The 13,974-nt window shown below is 39.0% G+C and overlaps 1 protein-coding gene across 1 annotated transcript in view; it reads right to left on the bottom strand.

Annotated features, from left to right (window-relative positions):
• HOOK3 (hook microtubule tethering protein 3) overlaps positions 1 to 13,974 on the bottom strand; it is a gene marked incomplete at both ends in the record, with an annotated part of 127,514 nt that overhangs the window by 57,759 nt on the left and 55,781 nt on the right. The window contains 2 exons of the mRNA XM_080709776.1: positions 3,244 to 3,327; positions 5,573 to 5,635. Of these exons, the coding sequence (XP_080565902.1) occupies positions 3,244 to 3,327; positions 5,573 to 5,635 (147 nt within the window). The remainder of the gene's footprint in view (positions 1 to 3,243; positions 3,328 to 5,572; positions 5,636 to 13,974) is intronic.

Raw genomic sequence — 13,974 nt, 5'->3', positions numbered from 1 at the left:
AGGGAAGAACCCAGAGAAGGCACAAACCTCCGAAATCATGGGAAAGAGGAATAATACTGGAGTAATGAATGTGCACAACCCCACAACATCAGAACCCGATAAAACAGAAAATCAGAGATTTCTAGAAGATCAAATCAGGAAAATAACTGTAGAAATAATAGAGGTGCTTCGAAAAGAACTCAGAGAGAGCCAAAAAGAGATAAAGGATGCAATTAATGAAGTAAAGGCCTCAATTCAAAGCACAAACAACCGATTAGACCACATGGAGAACAGAATCTCGCTCTTAGAAGATGAGCAATCCAAAAATGAACGCATAGTTTCTAATCTAGAAAAAAATATCCAACAGCAGGAATCTGACATTGAAGAAATATGGGCCCATCTTAAGAGAGCTAACCTAAGAATAATTGGAATAGAGGAGGGAAAAGAAAGTGATACCAAAGGGATCAACAATCTCTTCAAGGAAGTAATAGCAGAAAATTTTCCAAATATAGAGCAAGAGGTTGATACACAGATCCAGGAAACTTATAGAACTCCCTTTAGACAGGATCGGAGAAGAGGATTCCCACGCCATATAATTGTCAAAATGACCAATGTGGAAGCCAAGCAGAGAATCTTAAAGGCAACAAAAACAAAGGGCCAAGTGACATTCAGAGGCAAACCAATTAGAATCACTCCAGACTTCCCAAACCAAGTCATGAGAGCCAGAAGGGCTTGGAGTAACATATTCCAAACTCTGAAAGAAAACAACTTCCAGCCAAAAATTTCCTATCCAGCAAAACTTTCTATCAAATTAGATGGAGAAATAAGAAGCTTCCATGACAAACAGAAACTGAAGGAATTTATGTCTTCAAAACCAGCACTAGAGAAAATACTCAAAGAGATTAACTACAAAGAAGAAATAGGTAACACTCACCAGAACCAGAGAAACAAGAGTTTCCATCCAACAGACAACTAAGATTGGTTATCTGTGGAGATTCATTATTTATGTTAGTTTTTACCTATCTCTAAATTGTATTGTTTGCCTTTATTGTTGTTAATTTTTAGGATTTCTAGTTGGAATATTAATATACCTTCAGATATAGCATTTGGAAATATTTTATCCAATTCTATTAGTAACTTTTAACTCTGTTTACATTGTCTTTGGATATACAATATTTTCTTTTATTTTTTAGGGAGTTTGTATATTCTTCTGTTGCCTGTGCCATTGAAATCATATCCAAGAAATCACTGCCAATTTCAATGTTGTGAGGTTTTATGACCCAGATTTTCTCCTAAAAGTTTATAGTCTTAAGATTTATATTTAGGTCTTTTATCTAGTTTGAGTTAATACTTGTATGTGGGATTAGGTAAGGGTCCAATTTTATTCTTTTCCATGTAATTATTATTTTTCAACAATATTTAGTTAAAAGATTATTATTTCTACCACCAAATGTTCGTGGAAACCTTGTCAAAAATAACTTGACAATATAGGGAAGAATTTAGCTCTAGGCTTGTATTTAACTCCAATGGTCTATATATCTGCCTTTAGAACAGTACTACACTGTTTCAATTATTGTAGCTTTATATGGTTTGAAATCAGAAAATATATATCTGCTAGCTTTGTTCTTTTTCAAGATCGTTTTGGGTATCTAGAATTCATAATCCATATTAGGACAGATTTTTTTCTGAAAAATAAATATATAAATATATGATAGTTTCACCTAAAAAAACAGAAAAAAATATGCTCTAGTAAGAAAGAAAGCAAAAAGAAATATTGAAATGTTATCTTTAAATCATCAAACGCTTGGTATCAGACAAATGAAACTGTTATGTGAGATTATCATTTTTAATTTTGGATAAATTGCTATAATACTAGATGTCAACCACTAAGCCAAGCATGGGAAGGAGGGATGGGGAGAGAATGGGGTGGGGATCGGGTGGGGGCTGACTGGGCGATGTGTGCATGTATGTCTACAAAAGTTTGTATCCCACTGTGATGTATGAATACAGTGCACCAATAAAATAAAATTAAAAAAATAAATAAATAAAAAACTACTGGATATCTATACATTGGAATTTTATTCAGTCATAAAGAAAAACACAATTATGTCATTTATAGAGCAATGGATGAAAGTGGAGAACATTATGCTAAGCGAGATTAGTGAGTCACAAAAAATAAGAAAATGGACGCTCTCCCTAATATGCGGAAGCTAGGGAGAAAATGGGTCATAGGAGGAACTCTACATGAAGAAAGAGAAACCATAGATGAGTAAACAAGGAGACCTAACTCAGGGGACGGGAGGGAGGAAGAGGGAAATTCTCTAATGTTCATGATGTACATTAACAAACATTTCAAAGTCAATTACTTAGTCAAATATGAGATGGAGAGACGGGGAGGGAATGGGGTGGATTGGTAAGGGCTTATTGGGTGATGTGTACATGTATGACTCCAACATCTTGTACCCCACTAAGATGTATGACTACAATCCACCAATAAAAATTTTAAAATATAAAATAAAAATAAAAAAGGGCTAGGGTGACTGCTACTAGGTTCAATTTGCAGTACCATTAAACTAATTAAACAAAATAATTGACCCAGCAAGTGTAAGTGTAATCTCCATATTCTTGGCTTCAACCTGAGAAGCTGGCCTTTATATAAACCAGGAGAGACAAAGAGAAAAGGAGCTAACCTTGCAGTACCTCTCACTACTCCCCTCTGCTTGACGTCTGGATTGAAACCATCAGTGATACAATGGGAGCTTCGGTCTGTCAAATCTCCCACTGTAGGGCCTCATGAGGTTGCTGAGGCTGGCCATAAACCTGCAATCCTCCTGCCTCAGCCTTCTCTGTACTGAGATTACAGGTGTGTGCCACCATGCCTGCTTTATTTATTAAAAATTAATGAACCAAGCATGGTGGAACACGCTTGTAATCTCAACATTTGGGAGGCTGTGACAGGAAGATTACAGTTCGTGGACAGCCTCAGCTACTTCCCTTTGCAACTAAGTGAGACCCTGTTTCAAAATTCAAAAAGAATAAAATAGGGCTGGGGGTATAACTCAGAGGTAGAAACCCCCGAGTTCCATCTTTAGTATAAAAAAAAAAGTAGTTACAGAAAAGAAAGAAAACCAACATTTCTGTTCAGTCCATTATCTTTAACCAAAAACCCATTTTTTCTATCGTTGTATTAGGTCTGCATCCAGGTATACATTAGTACACAGTGCATTTGTTGGTACTTGCAGTCGTACAAGAAAGACGCCTTACCTGCATGTCTAATTCATGGCATCTCTGGGCTATTTCTTCCTTTGCTGACAAAGCTTCATTTAGTTCTTCTGTAGTTTTCTTCAACTGGTCAGAATTAGAGATACAATAAATACTTCAATAAGAAATGGAGACAATAATCACATATGTGCAACATAAAATTAAACACTTTCTTCTCTTTTATTTCTTGGGAGAAATACATAGAGAAATCAAGAACCCTCCATATTAAAAAAAAAAAAGACACATCTGATTTTGAACTTCTATTAGCCCTAATTCATTTCTTTTCTATTCTCTAAACTTGTTTTTCCCCATATCAAATATTCTTACATGTCTTCTGTCTTCTATCTGACTATGTGGTTCTTGGTAACGTTGGCTTTTTAAATTAATGAGAAATATTACCTTGGCAAAACATGTGCTAGAGGAATGGAGCTTTCAACTGCTAAAAAAATAACTAGTGCTTTTCAATACAAGGCTTTAAAAAAACAGTATTAAACCTTTATGCTAATTTGTATAGCACCATTTTGGGGGGAGGGCTTAATGAAAAAGAAACCCAGGGTCATTTTGCCTCTGAGCTATACCCCCCAGTCCTACTTTTTATTCCTTATTTTGAAACAGGATCTCACTCAGTTGCAGAGCACCTCACTAAGTAGCTGAGGCAGTCCACGAACTGCAATCCTCCTCTCAACCTCCCAAGTACTGAAATTACAAACATGCACACCACATCCGGCTTTGTATAGCACCATTTTTAAAGAAAAGATTTGTGGGAAGTGGTGGCTCATGCTTATACTCCCAGTATTTGGGAGGCTGATACAGGAGGACCACAGGTTGGAGGCCATCCCAAGCAACTTATCAAGGCTATCAGCAACTTAGCAAGTCCCTGTTTTGAAAAAATAAATAAATAAATAAATAAAAACAGGGATAGCTCAGAGGTAGAATGCCCCAGGGTTTAATTCTCAGCACCCCACACAAAAAAGATTTTTGTTATTCTTATTCTCAACATAAAGCAAACATTTCCAAATTGTGTCCTACTATTATTACAAAATTTATGTTAGCAAAGTATGAAAAAATTGAAATAAAATTGTTATGCCATGTGACTAAAGCTCTATGTAGTAGATTTAAAAAACTGAATTCACAGCAACAACTTTACTTATTTATTTATTTATTTATTTATTTATTTAACTTTTGTGGCAATGGGGATAGAACCCAGTAGCATTCTACCTCGAAGTTATACCCCCAGCCCTATTTTTTTAATTCTTTAGTTTGAAACAAGATCTAAGATATAGACAGCCACACTAAGTAGCTTAGGCTGTCCTCAAACTGACATCTTCCTGTTTCAGCCAACAAAGTACTAAGATTACAAGCATACGCCACCATGCCTAGCTAAATAACAACTTTAAAACCAAACACCACATGCCAGGTGTGGTGGCACACACTTGTAATCCCTGCACTTGGGAGGCGGAGACAGGAGGATCATGCAGGTTGGAAGCTAGCCTCACTGGTTTAAGAAACTCTGTTTCTAAATTAAAAAAAAAAAAAAAGTATAAAAATAGGTCTGGAAGTGTAGCCAGGAGGTAGAAGGGTTTCCAGGAACCCCAGTACCACCAAAACAAAAACAAAACAAAAAACCACAAAGACAACTTGTAACTTGAGTAAAAGTTCTATCATGTCCAAAGATTTTCCTTTCCCACATTAATGATGTGGGAAGCTAGGCATGGTGGTACATGCCTATAATCCCAATACTTGGGAGGCTGGGAGGCCAGACTCGGTAACTTAGTGAAATCTTCAGCAACTCAGTGAGACCCTGTTTCAAAATAAAAAATATAAAGGACAAGGGGTATAATTTGGGGGTAGAATGCCACTGGGTTTAATTCTCAGTACCATAAAAATAAATAAACAAATAAGTAAAGAAATAAACAAAGGAAAGAAAAGAAACCATAGGGAAGAAACAATAGAAGACAAGACAAAGATTTTTGTTCATGCATTGGAAAAGATGCCCAGAATAGCTTGAACATTAAGAAGAGCTATAAGAGAGTATAGCTAATGACATTTTATTAAGAAGTGATATTTAAAATTACAAAATGGTTTCCATTAAAATCACAAAAATAAGCTGGGCATGGTGGTGCATGCAATTCTACTTTAATTACAAGAACTTTTAACTAAAATTATAAACCTAACTTAATATGCATTAGCAAAAAGAAATTATTAAATTTGGGGTAAAATATAAAAAACTATCAATACCCCACAAGCAATATCAACTGAAACATTCTCATTGATATCTGTAGTTAATCCTCTTTAATATTTGCATAAACAAGAGCAACGCAAAATTATATACCTGGCGATCAAGGTCAACATAGGCATCGTTTCCAGAAGAGACAGGAGACTCTTTACTCATTAGCTGAAATCAAGATTCAAATGACTATAAATGTAAGGCAAAACCACATTTACGTATTTTACTTACACAACAACATAACATTCAGCCACTCCCGAGATATAAAAATGAAACGCAAAAATAAACAATATATCTTTTATAATTAATGCTTCTGTGTCTAGAACTTTTTTTTTCTTTCTTCTTTTTTTTTGGTATTGTTTTTGTTTTTTTGTTGGTACTGGGGGTGGAACCCAGGGGCTTTCTACCTCCAGGCTATACTCCCAGACCCATTTTATATTTTATTTGGAAACAGGGTCTCACTAAGTTGCTGAGAGCCTCACTCAGTAGCTGAGGCTGGCTTTGAACTTGTGTGATCCTTCTGTCTCAGCCTCTCAAGTGCGGGGATTACAAGTGTGTGCGACCACGCCCAGCTTTTTTTTTTTTGTTATTGTTGTTATTGGGGATTGAACCCAGGGTAATTCTACCTCCAATCTACACCCTAGCCCTTTTTAAGTTTTGTTTCAAAATAGTGTCTCACTAGGTTGCCGAGTCTTGCTGTGTTGCTGAGGCTGTTCTTGAACCAGCAATCCTCCTGTCTCAGCCTCCTAAAAATTCAGATTACAGGCATGTGCATCCATGCCTGGTTTAGAACCTTCTTCACTCTAGGATAGTGGTTTAATTTAAAAATAGAGGTCTGAATTCTGGTGCTCATATTCATTGTAGGAGCCAGCCAGACGAACCAAATATAACTTATTACTGAAAATGTCAAATAGTTACATGAAAAAATATGGCTAGATATTTTAGAACAGTGACTATTCAATACTTAGTAACACTAAGTACTTACTTATTTTTAAGAACAAACATAGGCCAGGCATGGTGGCACACGCTTGTAATCCCCGCGCTTGGGAAGCGGAGACAGGAGGATGGCGCAGGTTCAAAGCCAGCCGCGCTGGCTTAAGAGACTGTTTCCAAATAAAAAGTATAAAAAATAGGTCTGGGAGTGTAGCCCAGAGGTAGAAGGGCTTCCAGGAACCCTAGTACCACCTTTACACCACTGGTCTCCAGTGTGAGATTCCAAGACCAACAGCACCAGCACTGGCTACTTTTTAAAAATGCCAATTCTTGGGCCCTACTAGGTACAGTGAGTTGAAATGCCTCCAGGTGATCCCAGGGTCACAGAACTCCAGAACCATGCTCTGGACAAGGAAAGTCAGGAGAAGACAGGAAAAGTCCCTCAGCACAATTAGGGGGCAAAGATCTTGGGAAGAGTAAAAAATTACTGGCTTCAGTATTTATGTTTTTGATTATATATATATATATATATATATATATATATATATATATATACACACACACACACACACACATTTTCATGATATATATTCAATATTTATGTTTTTGATTATATATATATATATCTATATATAATATATATATATATATATATTTTTTTTTTTTGCAGTTCTGGGGATGGAACCTAGGGGTGTTCTAACTCCAAGCTACACCCCCAGCCCTATTTTTTTATTCTTTATTTTTAAACAGAGTCTCACTGAGTTGCAAAGGGCCTCATTAAGTAGCTGAGGCTGTCCGTGAACCATGATCCTCCTGGTCTCAGCCTCCCAAGCCCTAGGACTACAAGCATGCACGATCATGCCTGGCTTGATGACATAAATAAAAAGATTTTTTTGTGGTACTAGAAGTGGAACCCAAGGGCTTTTCTACCTCCAGGCTATACTCCCACACCTATTTTATACTTTATTTGGAAACAGGGTCTCACCAAGTTGCTGAGAGCTTCATTCAGTAGCCAAGGCTGGCTTCAAAGCTGTGCAATCCTCCTGTTTCAGCCTCCCAAGTACTGGGATTACAAGCATGCACCACCATGCCCAGCAGAAATAAAAAGATTTTAAAGATTTTTCTTCCAATTGAAAAAAGCAGCCTCCATTATAAGAAATATTTGGAAAAATGTAATAATACTTTAAACTCTTATTTTCATTATATTTCTATTCTCCCTCCTCTCAATCTCAATGATATGGGAGGAAAGGGGATGGGACCCAGAGGGAAACACATCATACGTTGTGCGCATGTAAAATCCTACTATCTATGATTATCATACTCAGTATAATTATAATGCACCAATAAAAGTATAAATATAAAAGTATAATGAAAAAGTATTCTAACATTTAGAAAGAATCGCTTTGATAATTTCATAGTATTAAAGATTTAGCCATCTGTACAAACCATGGGTCTAGCAGAGTTTAGGTAAGCAAGATAAATCAACAGACAGATTGTGGTGTGAATAAGGCCGCCACAGAATACTCAGAACAATCTAATTCAGAGGGGCTAAGGGAAGGGAGTAGGGAAATATTTCCTTAAGCCTTTTGTCTTTTGTTACATTTCAGTCTTCTCATAACACTGCGACTTTGTTCAATAAAGTGCTAGTTCTCCCCTCTGAGCTGCAGGCCCTCTGCTCCGGTCCCTGGAGGGCCTGCAGCTCAGTGTGCTGAGCCCTGGTCCTGGCCCTTCTCACCTCCCATTTCTAGCCGGCCCATCTTCTTGTGTTCACTGTCTTCCTTACTCTGCTGTGAACACTGTTGGTTCTGTCTGCCTAAGGGCTTTGCCTGCTAGCACTGTTGTTCATTGTGGGGACTCTTCACATCCCCACTTTAGATTCCACAGTTAATCATTTGTTTAATCATCATGTTCTCTATTCAATCTAGATTTCATGGCTTATTGCTTCTATGACTTTCTGAGTATCCACAACTCTCTTCTCTTTCTTTCTCTTGGTGATGCTAAGGATTGAAACCAGGAGCATTTTACCTCTGAGCTACACCTCAGCCCTATTTTATTTTGAAAACAGGGTCTTTCTAGGTTGATGAGTCCCACTACTTGTGGAGGCTGGCCTTGAACCTAAGATCTTCCTGTCTCAGCCTCCTAAGTGCCGGGATTGCAGGAGTATGCCAACACACCCAGCTCTCAACTCTCTTCTTACCTTATTACTTCTTACAAGGAAAATCTCAATCTAAGATCAATTAAATTAAAGATCAATCCAGCCACCTATCTCTTCTGGTCATATACTCTGACTCCAAATAGAGTAAAAACAAAAACTGTAATAAATCCCAGACAACTGGCGTTAATAAATACTTGTCAATCTTACTGGGCTCAAAGCCACCAGAAGAGCACAGCTGCACTTTTCCACTCGGCAGCGTCTTTATTCTCCCTAGATTGTGTCAACCTCTTCCCACTTCTCAAATATCATAATCTACGCCAGGCATGGTGACATATGCCTATAATCCTAGTACTTGGGAGGTTGAGACAGGAGGATCCCAGGTCCTCATTAGTCACTGTTTTGAAATAAAGAATATCAGAAGCCTGGCATGGTGATGCATGCTTGTAATTCCTGTACTTGGGAGGCTAAGACAGGAAGATCAGGGTTCACGGCCAGCCTTAGCTACTTAGCAAGGCCCTTTGCAACTTAGTGAGACCTATTTCAAAATAAAGAATAAAAAATAGGAGCCAGGTGTGGTAGTGCACACTTGTAATCTCAGTACTTGGGAGGCTGAGACAGGAGGATCAGGGTTTGCAGTTAGCCTCACCTACTTAGTGAGGCCCTTCACAACTTAGTGAGACCCTGTTTCAAAATAAAAGATAAAAAAATCAGGCTTGGAGTATAGCTCAGAGATAGCATGCCTCTGGGCTCAATGCCCAGCACCTCAAAAAAAATCAAGCTGGGGATGCAGCTCGGAGGTAGAATGGCCCTGGGTTCAATCCCTGGTACTGGGGGAAAAAATAGGCTGGAAGTGAAGTTCAGAGAACCAAAAAGAAAAAAAACAAAAAACCCTTCATAATCTCTCCCAAACTCTTTATCCGAAAGTCCGGCTTCCAGATAAGAATTCCCTCAATTTCCTATTCCCTAACCTACAAGACAGCACCACTCCTGCTCACCTGTTCCTGCTACAGTACTTCTTCCCATCCAATTCTGACCCTGCCACTTATGTCCTCAATTTGGTACCTCTCAGCTTCTCAGAGACTCTATTCCACTTACTAATCCTCCTGCTTATCTATCTCAACTTCTTTCTCCTTCTTATAGATTATTAGCATTTAAACAGATAAAGACAATCTATTTAAATAGACATTTTCCCAAAAAGATACTGTAGAAATGGCCACCAGCCAGGTGTGGTGGCACCCACTTGTAATCGGGTGTGGTGGCCCATGCTTGTAATCCCAGCATTCTGTAGGCTGAGATCAGAGGATTGCGGTTCGCAGACAGCCTCAGCTACTTAGTGAGACCCTCTGTAACACAGTGAGACCCTGTTTCAAATTAAAGAATAAACAACAGGGCAGGGAGTGTAGCTCAGAGGTAGAATGCCCCTGGGTTCCATCCCCAGTACCATACACACACACACACACACAAAGTAAATAAAAAGACTAAAAATTAGGGCTGAGGGTGTGAGGGTGTAGTTTGGAGGTAAAATACCCTGGGTTGCATCCCCAGTACTTGGGGGGGGGGGAGAGAGAAATACCTACCAAACACATGAAAAGATGCTCAACATAGTCACTGTGGAAATAAAAAACAAACCAAAACCAAAATATGATGCTTCATACTCACTAGGATGGCTACTATCAAAAAGGGCAACAAGGGCTGGCAAAGATATGAAAATATGAGAACCCCTGCCCAATGCTGGTGGGAATGTAAACTGATACAGCTGTTGTGGGGAACATTCTGGAGGTACCTCAGACAGAAATGCTGTCTGATCCAACAATCCAATGAATACAGATGCTCTTCAACTTACAATGGGGTTATGTCCCAATAAACTACATTTTTTTTTGTGGGGGGTGGGGGTATACTGGGGATGGAATCCAGGGGCATTTCACCTCCAAGTTACACCCTCAGCCCTATTGTTTTATTCTTTTATTTTGAAATAGGTCTCATCAAGTTGCAAAGTGCCTCATTAAGTAGCTGAAGCTGTCCGTCCCTTCTCAGCCTTTCAAATGCTGGGATTACAAGTATGCACCACCATGCCTGGCTTGACAAACCACATTTTCATATTTCAGAGCCAGGAGTAGTGGTACACACTAGTAAACCCAGTACTTGAGAGGCTGAGACAGGAGGATCATAGATTTGTGGCTAGCCTCAGGAATTTAGTGAAGCCCTCTGAAACTTATCAAGATCCTGTTTAAAAAAATAAAATAAGGTTGGGGATGTAGCTCAAAGGTAGAATGCTCCTGGGTTCAGTCTCCACTAACACACACACACACACACACACACACACACACACACACACACACACACACACACCATTTACTACACCTAGCCTACCAACCCTTATAGCTTAGCTTTAAGCAACACAGTGCTCTGCTTGAGTATGAGTTGTGTGCCCTCCAAATCCTACGGCTGACTGACAGCAATGGCTCACCGCTGCTGTCCTACATCAGGAGAGAGGCTGAAATTATCTAACCAGGAAAAGATAAAAATTTCAAGTACATTTTCTACTGACTGCATATCACTTATGTGTCATCCTAAAGTTGAAAATTCTAAACTGAACCACTGTCAGAGACCATCTATACATATTCAAAACATATGTTCAAAATCAGCTTGTGCTGGGTGTGGTGACGCACGCTTGTAATCTCCGTGCTTGGGAGGCGGAGACAGGAGGATTGCAGGTTCAAAGCCAGCCTCGCTGGATTAAGAGGCCCTGTTTCCAAATAAAAATATAAAAATAGGTCTGGGAGTATAGCCCAGAGGTAGAAGGGCTTCCAGGAACCCCAGTACCACCAACAAAAATAGAAAAAAAAAATCAGCTTGTGTACTCATGTATACAATAGCATTATTTATAATAGCCATCAGGTAGAAATACCTTAAATATCCTTAGCTGATGAATCAATAAACTGTAGTATATCAAAAAAATGAAATGATACTTAGAATAAAAAGAAAGCCAGGCTTGGCACACACCTGCAATTCCAGTACTTGGGAGGCTGAGACAGAAGACTGCAGGTCTGAAGCCAACCTTAGCAACTTAGTGAGACTTTCAAAATTAAAAAAGCAAAAAACTGTGAGGCATGGTGGTGCACACAGGTAATTCCAGTACTTGGGAGACAAAGACAAAGGGATTGCAGGTTTGAAGAAAGCCTCAGGAACTTAGTGATGCCCTTAGCAACTTAGCGAGAAGCTTTTCCAAATTAAAAAAAAAAAAAATGAAAAAGGGCTAGGGGTATATATAGCTTGGCAGTAGAATGCTCCTGGGTGCAATCCCCAGCATTACACACAAACATACATAAGCACACACACACACACACACACACACTCACAAAACAAACAAAAGGGGTAAAAAATAGAAAAGGGGTGGAGGTGCGGCTTGGACGTAGAATGCCCGAGTTCAATCTTGGCACCATAAAAAAAAAAAGATGAAGTAATGATACATGTTACAACAAACCCTGAAAAATTATGCTGAAACCAAACATAAGAGGTCACAAACTGTGATTCTACTAATAGAAAATATACAGAATAGGCACAGTCACAGACAAAAGCTGATTACTGGATGAGAGGGCTGAGGGAGGTCCCTGCTTAATGAAATGACTTCTTAATGGGTACTTGGGTTCCTTTTGGATGATGAAAAAGTTCTGAACTAAATAGTGATGGTGTTCATACAATACTCTGAATGTACTAAATATCACTATGGGTCAATTTTATGTTATGTGCATTTACTGCAAAAAAAAAAAAAAACAGCTGGGCGTGACGGTGCACACTTGTAATCCCAGTACTTGGGAGGCTGGATAGAAGGATCACAGGTTCACGGCCAGCCTCAGCGACTTAGTGAGACACTTTACAACTTGGCAAGACTCTGTTTCCAAATAAAAAATAAAATACTCTGGGGGTGTAGCCCAGAGATAAAAGGCCCCTGGATTCAATCCCCATTATCACAAAAACAAAACAAAACAAAACAAAATCAAGGTCAGTAGCATCTGAATGGAAAACACATGAACAGAATGTGCGTCAAGGGAGAAAATGAAAATAACCACCTCCACCACCATTTGTCTAACAAGTCTTCAATTCCAAATGCCTCTCCTGCTGACCCCTAGTGGTCTCCCAAGGTCCAGTCAGTCACCAGGCCTAACAACTCTTTAAGTCTGTCCACTTCTCTCTACTCTGACTGCCACGATCTAATCCAGGCTTCTGCCTCTTCACTAGATAAGACTATGGTCTCTTAACTGCAGTCCCTTTATCTAGCCTTATTTTCCCTCAATCCATCCTTCCCATTGCATGAAGTTTTTCAAATATGAACATCAATATATTTTCTCCTTAGAATCTAATCCTTTGTTTCCAAACTTGTATCTCTTAACAAAACTGTGTGCAACCCTATAGTCCTGCGCTCTGTGCCATCTTTGAGTACCTTCTCCCCCACAGTGTGTGCTACGGGCTCGTTCTCTCAACAGCTCCAACAGGACTGTGATGCAGGTCTTGCTTTTTCTTGCCTCTTGGACTTTATAAGTTTTTGCATCTCCCTTACCTCATCTCATGATTCGGTGCACAGCTTTACTTTCTCTAAGAAGCCTTACTTCATGCCCCAAACTGAGTCAGGAACTCCCTTCAAGAGCCCCGTATTTTCTCCCAATATGGCACTTTTCACAGTGTATCTGAAGACTTGTTTAACCATGTGACAGGAAGAGACCATGTCCGTCTCTTTCACAGTTGTATCCCTAGAGCCCACGACAATGCCTAGTACATATGTACTGGGTATTCTCAATAAGTTTTACTAAATAAAATAATGAATATGCATAATAGACATATAATCTACTTTAAAATTTAACTGGATTCCGCCGGGCATGGTGGCGCACACTTGTAATCCCCGTGCTTGGGAGGCGGGGACAGGAGGATCACGCAGGTTCAAAGCCAGCAGCACTGGCTTAAGAGACCCTGTTTCCAAAAATAAAAAAAAAAGTCTGGGAGTGTAGCCCGGAGGTAGAAGGGCTTCCAGGAACCCCAGTACCACCAAATTAAAAAAAAAAAAATTTAACTGGATTCCTACTATACATACAAATTTTTATGTTGCTTAATTCAACGTTTGAAAGTCTTCTGTCTTAAGATATTTTCAATGCATTTTATCAGCTGTATAATATGCCTTTATGTGGAGCTACCATAATGTAAGTAAACATTAGTGTATGATGAATATGCACTACTTTCACATTTCTGTTAATATAAAATAGTTTGATAAATATTGTTGTATCCAAGCAGGGTGTGGTGGTGCACACTTGTAATCCCAGCATTTGGGAGGCTGAGACAGGAGGATCCGGGTTCATGGCCAGCCTCAACTACTTAGTAAGGCCCTTTGCAACTCAGTGAGACCCTGTTTCAAAATAAAGAATAAATA

This window comes from Muscardinus avellanarius (genome assembly GCF_963383645.1).
Source record: "Muscardinus avellanarius genome assembly, chromosome: 14".
Taxonomy (NCBI): domain Eukaryota; kingdom Metazoa; phylum Chordata; class Mammalia; order Rodentia; family Gliridae; genus Muscardinus; species Muscardinus avellanarius.
Note: the sequence above shows the minus strand (reverse complement) of the source record. Positions and strands in the feature narration are given on the sequence as shown.